We start from the raw sequence: 20978 nt of genomic DNA on the forward strand, positions 1-20978 counted from the left end.
TAAATATCTTCTCGGATATAGAAAAGTTAATATCTGATTGTTTTTCTTTTTACACTGTCATTGATCGGCACTAAAGAGAGTGACTGTCAGTAAAGGTGCTGTACCCTCACCCCTAGTGCTTCCTTCATAGCAGAAGTAAAAGCCTCCAGGGAGTCATGACAGCAGTGTCACATTACATGACTTTGCGTTGCTTTGCAATACGTTGCATTACGTTACGTTACTCAGACACACACACACACACACACACACACACACTTGGCCAAGCCACTGAAAGTGCTAAAAAGCAAATGCCCCTAAGTGCTACCTTAGTTCCTCACAAGTGTGTTCTCTGTCCACTTAGTGCCTTCACATATCTAAGTGCTCCATTTGACCTTCTCAATGTCTCAGTGCCCACAACTGAGCTCATCACCTCTTATGTGACCCACTCTTTCAGGCTTGCTTGCTTGCTGCCATTTTCTTTGAACTACAACCAAAGACAGTGGAGCAAACACAAACACAGAAATCAATGCAGAACCACTAGAAAACTCCTAGACACAAAAACCAAACTGAAGCTGTGGTTAGACCAGACTTTTTAAGAACTGCTGCACGACCAAGTAATAACCAGTCCTGAAGAACCCTTTTCATTTTGAAAATAATCTGTGTTTGGAAACAAAGGCATCACTAACAAATCCATTCCACAGAGCTATAGAGATACAGATTAAAAACTAGTTGAATAAATCCTAGATTTTCATTACTATAAAAGTCTTTAGTTTCATAAATACAACATCACTGACATTAATACTATATTTATAGAACCATGACATTTATAGACCATTGACATTTTAGAAGCTTAGAGGGGGCCGCGTGAAACAGTGTGGTTGGTGTGATGCTGCATTTCAAAGCCTGACTTTATTTCACTTTATTTCTTTTTTTTTTCCAGTAAAAAGGCCTGATGACAGATGTCATGTGTCTCCACCTGTCAAAATGCTCACACGGGTCCTTTCAGAGGACATCTGAATGGCTCTTGGCTGCATGTCATCCCTCTCTCTCCCCTGCCTTCCCTGTCAGTCTCTATTATCACCATCAAATAAAGCTGAAATGCAAAAAAAAAAAAAAAAAAAAAAAATCCAACAAATAAAAAAAGATCAAACATCCTCAGGTGTCATGAAGCTGGTTTCAGTCCAGCTGAACTCATATCACTCACCTGTGCTCGCTATTTAATGCGGTGCTTCATGTTTTGGTAAAAAGCTGGTTTTTACACACTTTACTTGGTAGTCACAGCCAAATAACCTGCTCCAGAACACACTACAGAGACCCCATGAAGCAGTGTCTGCATACCGACATGCATCGCATAATGTACCGCGCAGCTCCTCCAGCAGACACATAATAGACCCCTAACAGACCCAAGGGAGATTGTTAAAATAACGTGGCAGGTTAGCTAAGAGTAGCAGTGAAGTATTCTCATGGGGGGATCATCAAATAGACACCTAAGGGATTGATGGCAGCCTTTAGCTGCCTCCTAATAGTCACATGTTGGACAGATATGACTGCAAGGATGAGTCCCAGGTGGATGTGAAATACACAGTTCACAGTACCCGTTAGCTGCAGGTTGTCAATAGAATCCAGGGGATATGAGGGAGCCGAGGTGGGTTGGTTGCTTGGTGAGTGAGCAGTGGTGCTTCTTTGTTGGTTTAATGGTTAAATGGGGTTGCAGGGAGTTGACACAGTGTGAGTGGAAAGAGCCTGCCTGGCTGATGCCGAGGTGCAGTGTCTCCTCATTCTATCATAACAATTTAGATGGTATTTTTTTTTTCTCTCAAATTTCCTTTTTATCACTACTCCAATACGTGTGGCATGTGACAAAGTGGAGTGAGAAAAAAAGCAGAGAGAAGCTGTGACGCTCCCTCTTCAGTGCCCACTTCTCCCTCCCAGCCTCTGTGGATCCACAGGGTCCTACTGAGCACCTTCTATCTTCCTCAGCCTACCTGACTCTTGACCTCCCCGAGCCCTCCGGCATCCTTCAGTGGTCTTAATGACAGACATTTATTTAATTCACGCTACTGGGAAATGAGATTAGTTTCAAAAGAGGAGGACAGGAGGGACAAAGAGTGGAGCTGTAGAAAACGAGAATGTGTGTGAATGTGTCTATAGCCCATCACCCACCACTTGTCTGCCTCTGCAGCTTCAAGTTATTTTAGAACAACACATTCAAGACCATTACAGTCCGACGCTTGTCATTCTGTCACTCGCTCCATCATGGCTCACTGCAGCATGCCCAAATGAGCCAGCACGAAGACCATGACGGAGATGATGTTGATGAAGATGATGATAGCATTGATGATGATGGTGATGATGATGATGATGGTTGTGATGATGATGACAGGCTGTTGATGCCGTCAGTCGGTAATGTGATCGCTTACACAAGACACGGCTGATTGTTTCTCCAACACTGCATCGTACTTTATTATATTTGCTGAAGCTCTGCCATTGGGATATTGCTCTCTACCAAACAGCAGTGTCAGACTCTGCATGCTAGTGGAAGCATTGAGTCAGCTGTGTGAGAGAGAGAGAGAGAGAGAGAGAGAGAGAGAGAGAGAGAGAGAGCTGCTTGACTCTGTGTGAGCTTGTGCAGTCTATCGCCCTCCAGCTCTGACACAGTCCACTGAGAGGAAACTGCGACAGGAGACCTCAATTCAGACATATGTTCAGTGTACCACTCGTCACGCACACAGACATGGAGTTATGTGTACACACATGCAATTTATTGTTCTCACATTTACTGTAATTTGCCAGGTGATTGCATACATACATGCACTCACACACACACAAACGCGCATAGTCAGCCAAATGCAAATCATATGACATAAAGCATATGCACACCCTGCCTACAGAGATGCAAGGCGGCTACAGAGGAGCACTTGGCTGCCTAAAGCCCCCGAAGCGCATGTCAACTCCTCCCTCCATCCCACATTGGGGCTCTGCATTTTAACTAAACATCTGGCTGTGTCAGCACCAGTTCATCACAGCAGGGACCCCACGCCCACCTCCCGCTTTTTGCCTCTGTGTCTGTCTCTGCATGTTGGGAGGCTGCATTCAGAGGAAAGTGTGTGCATTACGCACTGTGATTCATGGTGGTTCAGTGTCTGTGAGTGAGCATAGCACATGCATATTCATTTGGATTTAATCATCAGGCAGAAGCTGAAACTGTTGGCTTTGACTGGACAAACATGCATGGGTGTTGAGAATAAATGCATGCCAATGTGCACCCACAAATGCCAAGATGTTTACATGTTGAAATGAAACCACCTACTGGACTACAACAATTAATCGGCCGCTACCTACACTGCATTAACATTAAGGTTGAGTCACCCCATTAAATATGTTTAGCCTCCAGGGAAAGTGCTTTAATGTTAGCTGAGAGAAAATAAAAATAGCTCAGTACAAGCCAGATTCATTTTATATTTAGGGTCTAACAACATACAGCACACATTAATGTACACAACAAGACTGATATGGCTTTTGAGGTTATGAACAATGAAGGCTAGCACAATTACTCAACAGTGACTTGACATTGTACAGAGAAATGAGACGGCAGAAGTCATGCCTTTGCAGGGACCTATTCATTGGCCGGGTGGCCAGGTGGGAAATTCCATCACGCCACGAGAGCATAATTTTCATCAAAATGAGTCGTCGTGTTCAGTCACTCAGCGATACAGAGCATTGTGCATTATTGTGCTAAAAAAGCATGTTCTTTGTGAACGTCGACGCGAGCCTCGTTCAAGCACCAGAAGGTGGCGGTAATGCACCAAAAACCAAAAAACCAACCACCAAAAAATATCAGTAGAAGAAGAAGTGTTTTTTTTTTTTTAAAGGGGACATCTGACCATTTACGGCATACAGCATGTGAGCTGAATAGCACATTTTTCTATGGGGGCAGGGGGATGGATGGATAAGAGGAGATTCTACTGAAAAAGAACAGATCAGCTCATCAAAAAAAAAAAATGGAAGAAATTGACCTAATTTAGTTTAGTCAAAATTGTTAACTGTGAACATGAACTTGTTCATTTAAATCTGTGTGAACTAAATTTTGAGCTGGCTCTAGTGTGAACACAGCACTGTCGATACAGTGTAGTAAAAATTAATCTATCTAATTAGTAACCCCATGTTTTTAGTTATTTGTCCTTTCTGATATATAAAGTTTTTTCATCTTGTTAGTCATCCCACTGTTGATCTTATTGACTTCTTGTCTTTTGTTTCCCTGAACACAAGAACTGATGTAATTGACACTTCTTGAAAGAGAATACAGAAAAACAAAGAATATCTTTTTAAATAACAAACCCAATGCTGACAAATGTTAAATAATCTAAACGTCTGGCTCACATTTTGAGAAAGAGTTTGAGAAAAGTAGCTAAGTATCCACTGCCTAGTTGAATAGACTGAACTTTCTTCTTGACAAGGTTATTGGCGGGATTGATACCGTTGCCTGAGACACGCAAGCCTCCTGTCTTAACTTGCTCAGCTGGGGAAATTAGTGGATGAGCCGACAGGCTCTCTGATCGAGAACATTTAGAAGCTAACATCTTGGGAGGACACTGAATTAACCTCTGAATCTGTTTGAAGCTTTTTCTCATAGACAATAAGGAAAATATTTGTTTGGAAAGGTGTATTGTGAGTGAACATGAGGTGTGTGAAATTTTGCTACCTGTGAAACAGGGTGAAATCTCACACAGACCTGCTGCTTGTCTGTAGCTAAGGCAGAGATTTCATAACACATTAAATCACAAAGTTCTGTTCATTAAGTTATCGTCAATACATCCCCGGTGCACCCCGGTAGCTTGGAGTGCATCGCACGTAAGCACTGCTTGTCTTTGAAGAGAAGGGGCCTTTGTTGATTGCAGCGTATAGGCAGTTGGGTGTGTGTAACAGCAGTCTCCTGAAGTGCCCCATTACCTCTAATTTAAAATGTGTACATAGCAACAGGCCAAGCAATACAGTCCCTCCTCTGACAACAGCAGTGGCATTCTGCTCACAGACAGGAGGGCTGCAGAGAGAGGGAAGGGGCAAATTAAGGGAGTGAAAATGGGTCTTATTCACAGGCATAGAATCAAATATTCTAATATTGATAATATTTCAGCATTCATCCTTTTTTATCTGCATTTGGTTTTTGGCTCAATAATAATCCACGTTTAGAGACGTGCATTAGAGTTGATGCACTGAAAAGCTTTTTTACTTTGACTAGTGTAAGTAGTTACAGACCTCGTGTTAACAGCCAAATTGGCTTCAAAGCATGTGAACCATATTAAACTTAACTAATTAGGCATTTCTTTTGAACTAGAAACATGTCGATCAAAGTGAATAATTATGACAAAAAGACCCACAAGAGTGCAGTCAAACACTTTTACTGTAACTAAACCGTCCTAGTCATCAGGATCGTCGAGAGAGAGAGAGAGAGAGAGAGTCATAAATCCCCCGGTGTGCTGGCTGGTATCATTAATCGTTCCACATTCTGCAGCAGAACACACTCAGATGTACAGTAGCATGTAATATCACAGGAGTGAAACGCGTGGTCACCAAAGAAGCTGTTTGAATCACAAACAGTGGCACTCCACAGACTCTCTGTTAATCTGTGATGCTAGTCGAAACTCAACGTGTTGTCAACACACTTGCCAACAGGGAGTCGTGACTCATGACGGATCACAAGTGTGTTTGTACATCAGGTGCTCCACTGCTTACGCCTTTAAAACTATATTTCCTGACAATCAATATGTCTGTTTTAGAACTTGTTAGTTTTGGCACTCATCACAATGCAGTGGTAGGAAAAAGTATACCAATCTCACTTTTCACTCCACTTTTATTTACACTCAGTTGGCAGTTTATTTGGTATCCCTTACTTAAACGTGCTCATGCAGTCTAATACAACAGTCCTGCAATAAATCCCAGCTCCATGAAGGTTATACTGTTCAGTTTGTGTTGAAGCTCTTTTAGAGACATGTTGATTCAACTTTATGGTCATTTTGGAGGCTGTAGCTTGTAGTGTTGAATTGGATTGTGTTATACTAACAGGTGTTTCCACAAACTAGCACCACAAACTACATCCTCCAAAATTAACATAGTTTTTTTGCTGCTGCTGGAAATGAAGGTGGTGAAAGTGAGCCAAAACAGTAAAGTTGCAGTAAATAAAAACCAAAACAATGTGCTGAAAATGGTAAAATGCTCCATACAGCTGAAAACTGCAGGGAAACTGCAGAAGTCAGGTTATAATTCTGTGTGGGTTCATCACTGCAAGCGACTCCTTGATCATTCTGCATGGTGAATATACATTTTTGAATGTAGCTTTGTATAAACAAACATAACACATGCTTTCCATAACTTAAAGAGGCTACAATACCTTTTGCTATCAAGGACTCATGAACGCTAATCTCTGTCAGTGAGCACATACACATTCATGGCATTCAATCCCATCTCAGTTTATAATGGGTATTTTAATTTCATATTATTTTGTTAACAAATCTCGCAGAGAGAAAAACATTACAAAGGAAGGAATAACAATCTCCTAATGCCCTAAATCCTAATATTACCATATGGAGTTGAAGGTTGAACTGCATGTTAGCACAATACAAACATGCATATTGTATCTTTTGGGCAAATATAAAACCTCTTTAGGCAATGACTGTGGCTTATTTGCTGCATTGAGGGTTGAATATATCATTTCTCACTCCACAAGGGTCCTATTACAACAAAACGTTAATGCTCCATGTCATTGTGCTTCTATTCAGTCACTTTAGTATAATAATTAATCAAAATAAACATACAGTGCTTGACAATAAGGCTTTTGTATTCTGCACTAATCAGACAACTCATTAGGCAGTAATGAGCCGACTCTGCCTGTTCTTGTCGTGTTTGGGGGAAGTTTGGCGCATTGAGAGAAGTGTTTGTGTGTGTGTGAGCACACAGATACACATAGGCACACTCACACCCCCACATGCACACATGTACACACACACCAGCCGGCACTCCTGTAGTCCCACTCCAATTATGGCAGCATCTCACCCGGGAAGAAGCCCACTTACCCAGCATTCGCTTTATGAATAATTGATTGTTTGTGCCAGTGTTATATTTGTAAATACACGTTTGCTCTCTGATTAATAGTTTTCTAGACATACTCATTTGTTCAATTTGATTAGACTCTTAAATGTATTATTTATTAGCTGAAATGCTCTGCGGTTATTAGGTATCACAAGGGCAACAAGAAAATTTGGCATAAGGACGCATCTGCATGCAAACAGACTTGCTCACATCAATCCACACTCACAATCACATGGCAGGTGGCAGAGTGCGTGTGTGCGTCTGTGTGGGATTTAACACATTGTTTTGGATATTGTGAACATGTTGACTGCCTTTAAGCACGTGTTAGTGAACATTTTTTAGACTTACAGCTTCTTTTTAAATCTTTCAGCCTATAAATAGTATGAAAAGTATTTTTTTTTCAGTATATTAATAAAATTCATATCCACATGAACTGAAGCAATTTTAAAGGTGTATATTTTACACTTTTCAGGTGTTTTATTTAAGTTTTGATATCTATAATAAGATATATTTGTGGTTTTAAGGACCAAAAAACATCCCTGTCTCATGCTTTTCTCTGGAGCTATAGAAAGTACGGGTCATTTTGTGTCTGTAGTTAATATTAATCTTCTGATTGGCTTACTAAGTTGTGACATCACAAAATGAGGAAGTCCAGATGGCTTGGTTTAAAGCACAGTTACTGAATACAGGCTGTGTTCGCTTCTGTGTGCATTTGAGTGTTTTGATACTTTCGCAATATTAATATAGAACATAGACCTGCTTTATAATCAAGAAAGACAGGGAAATCTCACTTTCTACAATTTGAGACCTTTAATGTAGAAACATCAGACACATTTACCACTCACAGCGATGGGAAGATTGTGGATAGCCAAGCGCAGAGAGAAAGGTTATCAAACAGACACTGCGGATGTAATTTGGTGCTTTGTGAAAGCTCAATATGTTTTCTTTATGTCGCTGATGAAGGAAATGAGTAACTGTGACCTTTTGGATGAGTTTCTAATATGTGGGAGTCCACATCACCACTTGCTTTGACTGATTCATTTTGCAGTAGCAGAGCCCTTCATAAAGAACCAGGTCAAATGTGTTGGCTGAATTTGAAAGAAATCAAATAGTGTGGTCCAGACAAGAATGCAGGGTGTTTGAATTGTAATTTATTCACTGGAGAGCAAAGACAACACAAGCAGCACAGGATCGTCACAATGACAGGACACGTCCATGTTTCAGTGCTGCTGATTGACCACTCTTGAAATCCAGAAAATAACATTGATTGAGTAAAAGGCTTTTGAAGGCTCTAAATGGTATTTATTTATCCACCTCCGTGTCCTGATTTAGACAGTGCACAACTACTGCTCCATTTGTAAAACAACATGAAAATCCTAACCGTGGTGACATGTTTTAATGAGCTGCAATACAATACTCAATAGTTCTATGTTTCAGTTTAGCCAGCTGCAGCAGATCAGTTTGTCCCACTGATGTATTCTTACATCAATGGATGGTGGAACAGCTATATGTAGGCTTTGGCTGGTTTTCTTTCTGCCTCGAGGGAGTGCACAAGCTAACTATCAGAGACGATAAAAACCACATTTCAGATTGTGAAAATGACTCAGAGTGTGTGCAGTTGACAGTAAATATTACTATACATTCTATAGTGAGGGTTGTTTTCTGTACTTTATTCTCACTGCCAGCGCCTTATGTGTGTGACTAAAGGGTGCTTGATAATCTTTTTAAATACAAAACTAAAAATAAAATTTCATCAGGAACAAGAGAAGTGTTGTAACTGTGATGTCCACTCTTTACAGTTTAGACCTATGTCATCACAAGCTTAGTTCATGCAACAGAGCAATCAGCGGGTATTAATTAGCTGTTGTTTCCTCCTACTCCTTGCTGCTGCTGATGGGTTTAAAGTAAAACTGAAAGGGGTGAAACTACAACAAAGATTCTGACCTTTTTGGAAATAAGTCTTTTTATAATCTGTATGTTTTAGTAGTAATAAATCTCTTAGTTTTTAGTTGACTGTAACCCAATGCTCAGTGGGTTTGTATAAAGAAATCTATGATAATAATAATATAAGATAATCATCTATCATTTGTGCTAGCGATGGTGTAGATGCTAATAGAATTGCAGGACCAAGGCTTGGTATGAGAAAGGGTAGTACAACATCACAGTTGAACAAATCCATCCACAAGGTCATGTGTGCATGTTGTAATCGACTATACAACATCAGCTTACACACAATACATACATGTACATCTCTGTCAATAGGCCTTTTCACTGCAGACATTTTGACTTGTGATTAACAATGGTTCTGTTTTATTCACGTGTCCTAGGAGGTCATGACAGTAGGACAGTGAGCCAGCATGCATAGTACCATGACCCTGACACTGGAGCAGCTAAATGGAATTCAGCCATCATTAATATTGTTTGTTTACACCTGTGCTTTCCCACCTGTGAAAAAAGTCTGCATAAGTGACACTGAAGTGGCTGATTCATCAAAGCCCCTACACATTGGTGGTGCACCCACACGTGTTTGGAGTTAATCTGATTAGACCTCTTCTCAGGAATGTGTGGGTGTGAACAATGTGCATGAGTGACACTTCCTTGACCCGGCTGTTGACTTTGTGGCTTTGTGGCATCTGACAGCTCGGGAAAACGTACACCTTTTTTTTTTTTTTCTCTCAACTTCAAACAGAAAAAAAGGTCTAATGAGCCAGAGAAACTGAAAACACCTGAGTAGCTGTATATTGTGAATTCACCAGAAAAGACTGGATGTTCCCTTTAGTTGCAACACCAAATCATAAATTTTGGAGTTTTTTTAGTCCTGTGAATAGCAGGCTGTGGTTGATTTGGCAGTTACAGCGTGTACAGTGCTATTGTTGAAAACCTTGAAACCTGTTGCAAAGAGGTTGTGGACGAATGCCCAGCATCTCAGTGGGGGGATCTCACTTACAAAACTGATAGACATGGTACATCATTGGAGTGTGTATGTGAATGTGTATTTGTGACTGTGAGAGAAGGAAAAGCAGCACTGCTCTGCACCATATGCCAAATATGAGCCTGTCTGCCAATTTGTGGGGGATACTGGCAAGTGCTAGCAAGGCTGAATTCTTGACAGAGGGAGATGAATAATTGAACATGTGCGGAGCGAAGTTCTGTTGGGATAGAGTGGGGTGCCTTTATACATGGAGAGGGTGAATGGAGACAGTCGGGCTGTCTACAAGCGAAACTCTCATTTAGATAGTGATGTGTTTGCTTTTTGTAAACAAGTCAAAAAGTTGCAGAGCTTTTAAGATGAACTTGAATGGATTTATGGTGAGACGTGAGTGGAAAAAAGCACGAGTCATTGGCATTTATGCATTTTGATCACAAACTGCATGAACTACTACCAAAGAGCCTGAAAGCTGTCATCGATCCTGCGAGTGTGCACCGCAACCACACAGACAACTAAGATACATGTGCACATTGAAAAATAAAGAAAGCTTGAAGAGAAATTTGTGTAACTTAATCAGTTTAGTGGAGACATTTGTTCAAACAGGGTATGCATTTTATATTTGAATTTTAATAATTTAGCAGACAATCAAATCAGCCTCCAGTAAATGCAACGGCAGAGCAAGCTTACAGGCTCTTACACTTGTGTGATCCTACACCAGACTGACCAGTAGTCCAGCCCAGTCTCCTGACAACATGTATTGATAATTATTGAAAATATGGTGGATGTTGACCTTGTAATACCAAAGGAATACATGTGCAAAAAAGCAACACAGAAAATAGCACAACTAATTAACACAAATGAGAAATGGAGAATGGTATTCAGTTCCATGAAACTCATTTGGTCTAGGCCTAAAATAAGATGTACCACAAATACAAGCTGCCAAGTGCGAAAAACTCTTAATGATAGCTTCCAAGTGTGAAGGAATTTTTCCTGGGATCCAAGTCTTTAGGTAGTATTAGGCAGTGCAGCCCACAGGTCATTTAGAAGTCAGTCCTAAAAGCAATAGTCCATTGTTTGTCTCTAGGATGAGTAAGAAGACACTGATAGCATCCAGCTGGTCAGTTCCCACTGGCAGTTGTCATAGCAACCAAGGTTGTAGCACAGACCCTAGCCATGTAGCAGAAGATGATAAGCTAATTCTCTGGCTATTTGTGATGGCTGTTACCTCCCTCAGCCAGTGTGTTTGTGTTTCAGGGTCAATAAGTTACACAAGTCTTCTCTAAATAGGACAGATACACAACCTGATTTAGATCAAATGTGGTTTAATGCTCAAGTGCATGATAAAATCTTGACACGTGTAAGATATGAATATGGATATGATGTAGTTCCGTGAGGAATAACCTTATTTGGACATGAAGTAAGTATTAGGGTTTAACAATTGATCCATATATTATCAAAATCACAGTAAAAGAGCTGCAATGTTTTGTCACATCATAACACTATAAGCATTGTGGTGCTACAGAGATGCCCCAGCCTACAATTCATATTCTCCAGACATAAGGGAACATGTTTGTTTGGTAGAGACCCCAGCAAAAGTCACATCATCATCATTTTGTTATTGTCTTCAGTGAAAACGAAATACAAAGATCCAAGACCATTCGCACAAATCACAATATGATTTTTTAAAGTTATTTTTTTGGGCATTTTTGCCTTTATTCAGATAGTGAAGAGAGAGAGCGAGAGAGACAGGAGAGTTTAGGAGACTTTGCTTAAGCACAGTGGTGCTTTGGGCTAAATGCTAGCATGAGCATGCTCTCATGCTCATGTTTAGCAGGTATAACGTTAACCATGTTCACCATATTAGTTTAGTGTGTTAACATGCACCAAAGTTATTGCAGTTCATCCTCAGAGGAACATCAGTGTCTGTAATCCCTCCAACAATAAAAGCAGTAGGACAGTAATAGAGGCCAAGAATGTCTGCATGACATTTCATGGCACTTCCAACCAATAATTCTTGAGGTATTTCAGTCTGAACAAAAATGGTAACATTCCATTCTCAGAGCCAGGCCACCAGTGTGGATAAAAAGTGAGACAGTTTGACTAGTCAGCATTTCTCACCAAACATTTGTGAAAAAGCAAAGTTCAAGTGACTAATATACAGCGTTACTCCTGAGTGTGGGCCTGGGGTGACCAGAAAGCCTGTCCCATAACACTTATTTTTCATCACTGTGATGCTGGGATTCATGATAACATTGGTTGTTCACAAACCTAGAGTTCAGAAAGTGTTTCTAATCAGAGTTGGTAGTTTTATAAGTTTTGTCAGTTTTCAGGCTTTTCTAGATTGAAGAAAAATGTAGGCAACGAATGCAAAACGAGCCATGGAGATTGCTTCTGATCAAATCTCACTAAGCAACCCAGCTGGAGGACATGAAAGGGCAGGCAACCAGGAGAGAGAGACGTCAAGAGCCTCCAGGGCTGCCTCTTGTGTTTTTGTCACCCAGCTGTGGTTCCAAGGTCTGAATAAATACCACCCACAACGATGTACATAAGTGTGTGCGATGCGTATATGCAACGTCCCGCATGTTCCATTGAGTGAGCACAAGAGCAATATAGACATCACAACAAGCGTTTGAAGATAATGATGAATCCCACTGCTTGAGGCAATGACAAGAAGTATAAGAGAGAAAACAAACTGTATTCTGGTTAAATGGTGCTGCCTGGATAATAGACAGAGACAAATGTGAACGACTATGCAGTTGTGACAGCAAATTTTCACCAATAGTAGCCCCACGTTCTGTATATGTCACTGTCTGGCTATTGCCTGTGACTTTCCATTAATCCTCAGAAATGGATCTGTTTTGCTCTCTTGTTTAGCGGTGACTTTAGTATTGCAGTGCCACTTGACTGAAACCTATTATGCTCTAATCATCGTCTTCTCTCTCCTCTCCCCTCGCTGCCCCCCCCCCCCTCTTTCTGTGACAGATACCACCCTGTCCAGTGAACGTGGTAAGTGCTGCAGCCGTACACTCCCTTGAATCACAGCCATCTGTGCGTAGACTCTGCCAGCAACAGCGGATTGGCTGTTTGTGTTGATGTGGAAGGAAACGAGCCACAGACTCCGCAAAATCACTTGCATCACCAGAAAGCTATTTTCCTCTCCATCACATTGCATGTCATGGCAAATGTTGAAACGAGCAGAAAAACATCAAGCAAAGGCAATTATGAAAGCAGCATCCACAGACCCATGTGGCCAATCAGGATTAGAATTTAGCATATTTTCCCTGCACGCATTTTGCCTCAACCTATTTAGTCAATTTACCCCCTTTTGACTCCAATACTATTCAATAAGTATCCAATGAGTATCTTTTTCACTTTGTCTCATTGCAGCTTTAATAGAATGTATCTCCATGTAGTCTTAATAGAGAGTAGATGGATTCCCCCACTGTGGCAGCCTCTGTTTTCATTTTATTTTCAAATTTCACTCCGCATGTCGTGCTATTATTAATGATTTTCTTTTCTTGGAGGAGCACTATAATCACTTCATCAAAGCGGCTGAAAGAGAAAGTCCATCTGCAGTACTGTAGTACTTTTTTTATATGCTTATTTTGCGTGTGTGTGTGTGTGTGTGTGTGTGTGTGTGTGTGTGTGTGTGTGTGTGTGTGTGTGTATGTGTGTGTGTGTGCACTCTGGCCAGTTTGCCCTGTAAGCAGCATGACAGCATCTGTGTCTGCCACTTTTCTCCTATAGCAGTGCTTAATGTGCGTATAGATGTTCCCACCGTGCATGTCATCATCAGAGTTTCAGTACGGCACTGAGACAAGAAGTGATCTGTCTGAACTTGCTCTCTGCCCCATGAAAGCTGATGGTTTGGGGCAAAATTGTTGAGCTAAATTGGTGTGGTGGCATCACACGGTGTAGACAAAACACCACATGCTGTGTGTCTGGTCTTTGAAACCTCAGAGTGGCGACAGGGACGAGAAGTGTAAAGTTGTGGTTAAGATCAAGCAGTTGTGGTTTATTTTTGTGTACCTGGTTAACCTCCATCTGCCGGTGGAGGAGACAGTGATATGCAGCAGCAGAGAAGCTTTTGTGATCAATTTTTCATTGCCAAGCCAGCAACACTGTGGCGTTTTTTTTCACTTCAGTTAGGCTTAAACAAAGAGCAGGGAATAAGGAATCACAATAGGCAAAGATTTGTATTCATTCTGAGTGTTATCCTTGATTTTGACCTCATCACTGCCTTTCTTAACCGCCCTCCGGCTCTGACATCAAAACACACGCATGAGGTTTCTCTTCTCCCACACCTTCTTTCCTTTTCTGTACTGCTGAGTAGTCACATAATGTGAATGATATTCTGCAGTATAAGGCAGAAGTAGAGGGAAGTAATGAATGGATTAAAAAACAGATGACTGAGTGAGGGGAGGCAGTGTTAGGGCAAGGTCTATGTACCCTTGGTCCCATCATGAAACGCTGCCAGCAGGCAGCCATCCAGAAGGTGTTATCACTCACCGCAGCAAAAATCATTCATTTCATTCAATCTGTTTTTATACTTTATACATGCAGTATATACCTGCAGAGGAAAACGGTACACACTGGCGCACCCTCCCTGCGTATTCCTTTGCTTAACAAGCCCCCCCCCCTCCAGCAGAGATAGGGTGTGTTTGGAGTCGTCTGATAGGCCTCCTCAATGTGAAGTGGCTGCCGGCGCATCCTCTCCCAGCTTAATTGGCTGTACCTGAGGCAGGAGGGCAAGGTGTAATTGTGATAAGAGAAAACGCTGTGCTTGGCTGGTTTTAGTGCCCTTATCTACAATCTCTGGATTGATTATGGTTTTCCTGCCAGCTGTGCAAATTGTTCAACTCCATCACCTGCACTGGAAAGTACCTTAACTCTGTCTTGGCAAAACCACAGTACACATTGGTTAACTGTATTTACTGCTGGTTAGGCTACAATATTCTGACCACAAGGGCTGGGACGATATGTGTATTTCCCGATTTGATACTATCACGATACTTGTATTGCGATTCAATATTTCGATTTTTTTTTTTTAACACTAGACAATGGGAAAAACTTAAATCCTACACTTATAGAGACTATGTCGAGACTGAGTTGTATTTCCTCATCCTCATATGTCACTCAGTCTTTCTGAGTGTTACTTCATCACTGCTAAACCCTGTGGCTCTGTCTTAAAGTCACGTGAATGAAAAAGGTTTCATTAGGAATACAACTCACTGTTGTAATGAAGTTAAATAAACTGCTATTACTATTAGTTAAATGAAGTACTGTTACAATAAAATGAATCAACGCGGAACCACTGGTGCTTTTATTTTAAAGCATCAAACTCGACTGGGCCGAAAGTGTTGACGAAGTTGCTGTGAGCTTGAAGCTTCCAGTCAACATACGGTCGGACAACAATAGTTAGCTGATAGCGGGTAGCTGTTTGCAGTTAGCATAAAGTTAATCCATTACTGGTCAGCTGTGCTGTTAAACATGAGAATTTATTCACTGTGAGCAGGAAACTGGCAACCTCTGGCCACACACTGATGCTATTGGGCTAACCAGCTAGCTCCCAGGCTAACTGTTAGCTGCAACTACTGTTACACTAGCTTAATGTAAATAATAAAATTAATATGGATTCAGGAAACAGCGATTGATTGGTGATTAAAAAACTATTAAAAAACAATTGTGATACTGAAGTGGATCCATTTTTTTCTCCCACCCCTCCTTACCACTGGCTTTCAGCTGATCTCTGCTGGTTGTGTGCTCACAAAGTGTTACATGCTTTGGCTAAAGGCAAAACATAGTTTGACATTTTGGGAAATACACTTACTTGCTTTCGTGCTGAGAATTAGATGAGAAGATTGACCACTCTCATGTGTGTATGCTAACTGTATAGCTAGAGCCAGTAGCCGGTTAGCATAGCTTAGCTCAGTCTAAAAGAACCTCTTGTACATGTTGTATCAGCTTGTTGTTTTATTTTTAGATGTGTAACATGTTAATGGGCGAGCTTTTGAGGTGCTACTTGGCAGATTTTGTTACCTTTTGGCAGAGCCTAACTGTTACCACAGTTTACAGTCAGTGGTTCTCCCTCTTTTTTGGCCCAGCGCCCCTTATCCATTACCCAGGTCCTGATAGGTTGTGGACCTATCAAATAAAATGTAGGTTAATTGTCTTCCCAGAATATTAATGTTCATTATTATTCTGTGTATTATAACAATTATTATTATGGTCATTACTCTTAGTATTTTCTTAATATTATCAATAGTATACACTTTTACAGCAAATGGTGAAACAAGTATTTATTATTCTTATGTTCTTTATATTCTTATTATATTTTTACTATTATTATTACTATACTACTAATATCATTATTGTTAGTTTCCCAGGGAGCAAAAAAGCTTAGAACAAACAAGAACAAACAAACAAAGAAACTCAAAGCTCAAAGCAAAGAAGGTATTCATGGCCTCAAAACACTTATTCACACAATAAAGCCACTGGAGTTTGTGCATAAGTGGGAGAAGATAAGAATCAGTAGTTAAGGTATTCAGTATGTTACTGGTGGCATTTTTTCTTGTTGTGTGCCATTTTGCAGATATGTTGCTCTTTTGCAAAAAGTAAAACAGACAAACATATATGTCAGATATGTCACATATTATGCAGCATGTGACTTTCTAGCATTAAATAGGGAAGAATTAATTTAGGAGATTTTTTAATGGAGTTTTACCTGAAATTGTTCTGTACTATTCCAGGCACATTACACCTGGTAAATGTCCCATGTTTAACATTTCATTTTATTCATAGACTTATTAAAGAATATAAGGTTCATGACTAGATGAGAAAAGTTGCAGCGGTGTAAACCCCTCTATCTATTTTCCTCTACGGCGAATGCCAAGGAGTTGACATATAAGGTGAAATTTTATAGATGATACTCTACTCGTCCTGTTCCCTTGAAAGCAGCATGGAGCTGAGCTTCAGAAAGCTGAGATAAACATTGAAGTAAAGAGTCATTGCTATGGAAACGACACACCGTCTCCTCTAGTCGCACTGGTATAAATAGGCAGGTTTTAATATTGCAGATAAGGTTGCCACCTTCTATGTGAAAAAATAAGGGACGCAGCGTGCTGTTTAAGATCAGACATCCCTCCATGGATGACTGAAAAAGCTCAACTGCAAACTTGCCTGGGACAGGACTGACCCACCGATACATCCTGCCCTATATCTCAACAGCCTCTTATGTTTCACTTGTGGACTTTCAGACATCATTAACAACAGCGACTGAGGGTGCTGCTATTTTTATCTGTGGAAGACAACCACTGACGCTGACGTCTTGTGACGTATATTTTATCACAGCACACAGTATGCTTGTTGATCTGCTGCTCACTGATAAACTTCTCCACTTGAAGGCTATAGCTGGTTTGGTTTTACTTAACATTACATTATTCAGAGCACTTTAAAGACATTTTTTAGATATGAAATGAGTGTATGAAAATACAAGACAAAAGCATTTTATTTTCAAATACGGGACGATCCTGTATTATACAGGACGGGCGGCAACCCTTGTTGCAGACCATATCCTTTTGCAAGTAGTTGGAAGTCTCAATTTGTGTCATCATGAATCTTTGGTGTAAATTAATCATCCACCCCCCCAGGAACAACCCTCTTGAGAAGTGCTATGCTATGCTAGGCTAAGCTAACCCCCTGCTGGCTGTAACTTAGCGGACAGATGAAGGGACATCAATCTTGTCATCTAACTCTTGGCAAGAAAACGAATGAGCATATTTCCCAAAATGCTGTACCTATTGCTGTAAATTCAGATTATATTTTCTAATCGTACCTCTGCTCCAGATGTACCTACTGAAATGCTTTCTCTCACTCTGCCTGCATCTCGCCCCCACTCCTTCCTCTCTTTCACTGGTCTTGAGTAGTGGTTGGGGCTAAAAGAGCAGCTAATGGGCTGCAAAATGTCTCCAAAGCTAGAGCAACAACAGAAGCTAATGTCTGAAAGCCTCTGAAATAACATAAGCGTTGCAGAACCCCGACAGTGCAAAGAGAAGAGAAGGAGGGGAAACATTCCTGGTTTCCTCTAATGTGTCAGAGAGGCCATTTCTGTCAGCCTAATTGTAGTGAAGCTTTCCTTGTGGCCTTGGTAAAATGGCCAAATTGCCTGATGGAATGGATCGGACTGCACTGTTGGCTGCACTCTGTAGGGTTTCTTTTTGCCATGTTATGCAAGTTCTTGTATGCAGCTCAATGGTGTTTTGCTGTTTCAGTCTTTCTGGCTGCAGAACACTGTGTTTAGTAGGGTAAATTCAAGGATCAGTGATATTGACAGGGCAACCTGAAATATTACAGTTAGCCAGACAAGTTGATTTACCTGCATGGAACCTAAGAGATATGGCTCCAAGTGAATCAGTGGATGGAGTTTCACAGCTTGCCTTGTTGGTGCTAAAACGAATGGGTTCATTTGAAGAGGATTCTACTCAATAATCTTATTGTTGTGTTTTATTGTACAAAAGGGATAATGTTAAAAAAGGGCCAGTGTGGTGATGTTGTCAGCATTAAATGCCTGTACCAAGGAGAAGCTTGGTTGAATGCAATTCTTGATCATTCGCAAAATGTGGTGAAGCATACAGCCTCTTCTGCTTCCCTCCCCCCTCAGTACCAATTAAAGCTGTTTTTCTGCGGCAGATCTTCAGCTGATGAAGACAGCCACTAAGAGCTCTTGAAGTAAAGTCGCACAGGACCTATATGGCAGATGGTTTGAGCAAGAGTACGTGTAAAGAGAGAAAGCAGCAAAGAAGGAAACAAACAAGCATAAAAATGGCAGCCTGTCTCCAGCGAGGAGCTCCTATTTTCTACCCAATTTAAGACTCTCCATTTCTAAATTTTCAAACTTTTCCTCAAAAATCCTGTCAAACCTGCAGGAGACCAGGGAAAACATAAGATCTTGTTCTGTGGAGAATTTTTGCACATCATCTTCCAAAAACTATCCAGACAACTCAAGCATTTCTCTGTGAAAAAAAAGTGCTGGGAGCTGTTTGGTCTCACGGCTTTGACCAGCTCTCCCAGCTGAATGGAAACAAGCTTTACTCCGGCCTTTAACTACAAAGGCTGAGGCGGCAGCGAGTCAAGGCACAGAGGACAGTGCCTAATGGCTACAAGTCCAGCTTTTCCCAGTGGATTTCATGTTTCGGAAAGATAAGGCTTGATCAGTCTTTTTATAGAGAAAAAGCCTCTCTTCGTGATGCAGATGAGAACAGACAGGAAACTTGCTGGAACCAATGGGGTCCAAGGTTTTGCGCTGAGATTCAGAGCATGCAAACAAGGAAATAAAGATCATATTCAATAAAAGCTTTCCTTCAGGGTCACACCACTTCACTGTTTCACCTATGGTCAATTAGTCCTAGCATTAGAAATACTACACATCTTCATAGTTGAGCTTATGGAGTCCTTTCTATCTCTGCACCTGTCGACATCTCCATACTGTACCTTTATTATTTCAGCCATGGTGTATACTTGACCTATTAGTTCACATCCGTACCGGGATTAATGAAGCCAGATTTCCTGAGGTTAATTACACTAACATTATGTGATATTGTGAGGAACAGGAAATGGTAAAGTGCACTTTATCCCCTTCTGCTGTGGGAGACTTTCTTCTGCTCTCCAGCGCTCCCTCCATCTCTTTACATATCTCTCCTCTCTCTTCTGCTCTGTTCCCTTCTCTCAGTGACGACGCTGGTTGACACAGTAGCATTAAGGGCTTGTGAGTCAAGGCTGGTCTGGGCCAATCCCTACACAATTAGAGTGCAGAGACCATTATTAAGGCCAATTGCCACTGCCTGCTACCAACAGTTAAATTACAATGTCTCTTGAACAAAAGGCAAGCAGTTTTTATTACCCCCTTTTTCCCTCCATGGCAGAGCTACGCAGTGGAGCGAGTGCAGCTTTGGAACTGTGTCACTCTTCAAGATCTGGGGTGGAATTATAATGTACGATGGAGCTGACATTCGCATGAGGCCGAGCCCTCAAAGAGGCATGCTCACGCAGGTTTGCACAAAGAGCATTAAGTTTCTTCATTTTGAAGAAAAGAAAAAACTGATATTAGATAGACTGATATTTTTTTCAACACATTTCAGACATTCAGCTTCTCAAAGGTGCAGGAAATACTCAAGTTGCTTTTATGTGAAGTATACTGAGGCGATTTCTGTGGTTGGCTTTTAACTCTTGCATTTGTTGCTTTTCTCTGTCAAATGGGTATTTCACTGGGAACGATCTGACTGTCAATCACAGCTACCTCTTAGTTTTCCTTACATGCACATATTACGTCATTACTTTCTACTGTGCTGAATCTGTGTGTGTGTGCTGCTTTCCTCTGTGTGTGTGTGTGTGTGTGTGTGTGTGTGTGTGTGTGGGGTGGGGGGGTGGATGGATGGGTGTGCGTGTGTATGCATGCCAGACATTTTATGTTGTAAGTACTAATCTGTCACTTCTATAAGATTACTGCTGGAGCTGACTTCATGCAGCGCATGTCAACATCCCAAACTGACAGAACCTGCTGAGTTCCTGTTTCCTTGACGTTTATTCTAACTGCACTTCCCTCTGTGTTACCAAATTACTTTAATCGACCCTTATTTGACACATTAATATCATTTAAACTCGTTCTGACTCACTTTTTCACAACTGTATGGAATTTTTACCATTTAGTGGCAGATTTGGTATGTAGAACACATCCAGTCTCGCTGGGCCCTTTTCCATTAACAATATAACACTGTTGTGTAATTATTGCTCATCTGCACTTGAAAGCAGATCCCACAAAATGCTGAAGAACTCACTAATGATATTGCTACAGTGCAGCTCGGTTATTTTTGTTAACGTGAGCATGTTAGCACGAATAATAGTTTTGAAAGGTTTTCAACTTAATAATGAACTGTGAACTTAGTGGTTTTTCTTTTACACAATAATCTAAACTGTACCTAGATTTCCC

At 40.9% G+C, this 20978-nt stretch overlaps 1 protein-coding gene across 2 annotated transcripts in view; it reads left to right on the plus strand.

Annotated features, from left to right (window-relative positions):
- Nucleotides 1-20978, plus strand: part of LOC111221838 (cadherin-4-like) — a 191609-nt gene that overhangs the window by 64266 nt on the left and 106365 nt on the right. For both annotated transcript variants that reach the window (XM_022745416.1, XM_022745417.1), the window contains exon 3: nucleotides 12977-13000. In XM_022745416.1, the coding sequence (XP_022601137.1) occupies nucleotides 12977-13000 (24 nt within the window). The remainder of the gene's footprint in view (nucleotides 1-12976; nucleotides 13001-20978) is intronic.

This window comes from Seriola dumerili, unplaced genomic scaffold (assembly GCF_002260705.1).
Source record: "Seriola dumerili isolate Sdu_G_001 unplaced genomic scaffold, Sdu_1.0 BDQW01000088.1, whole genome shotgun sequence".
NCBI lineage: Eukaryota > Metazoa > Chordata > Actinopteri > Carangiformes > Carangidae > Seriola > Seriola dumerili.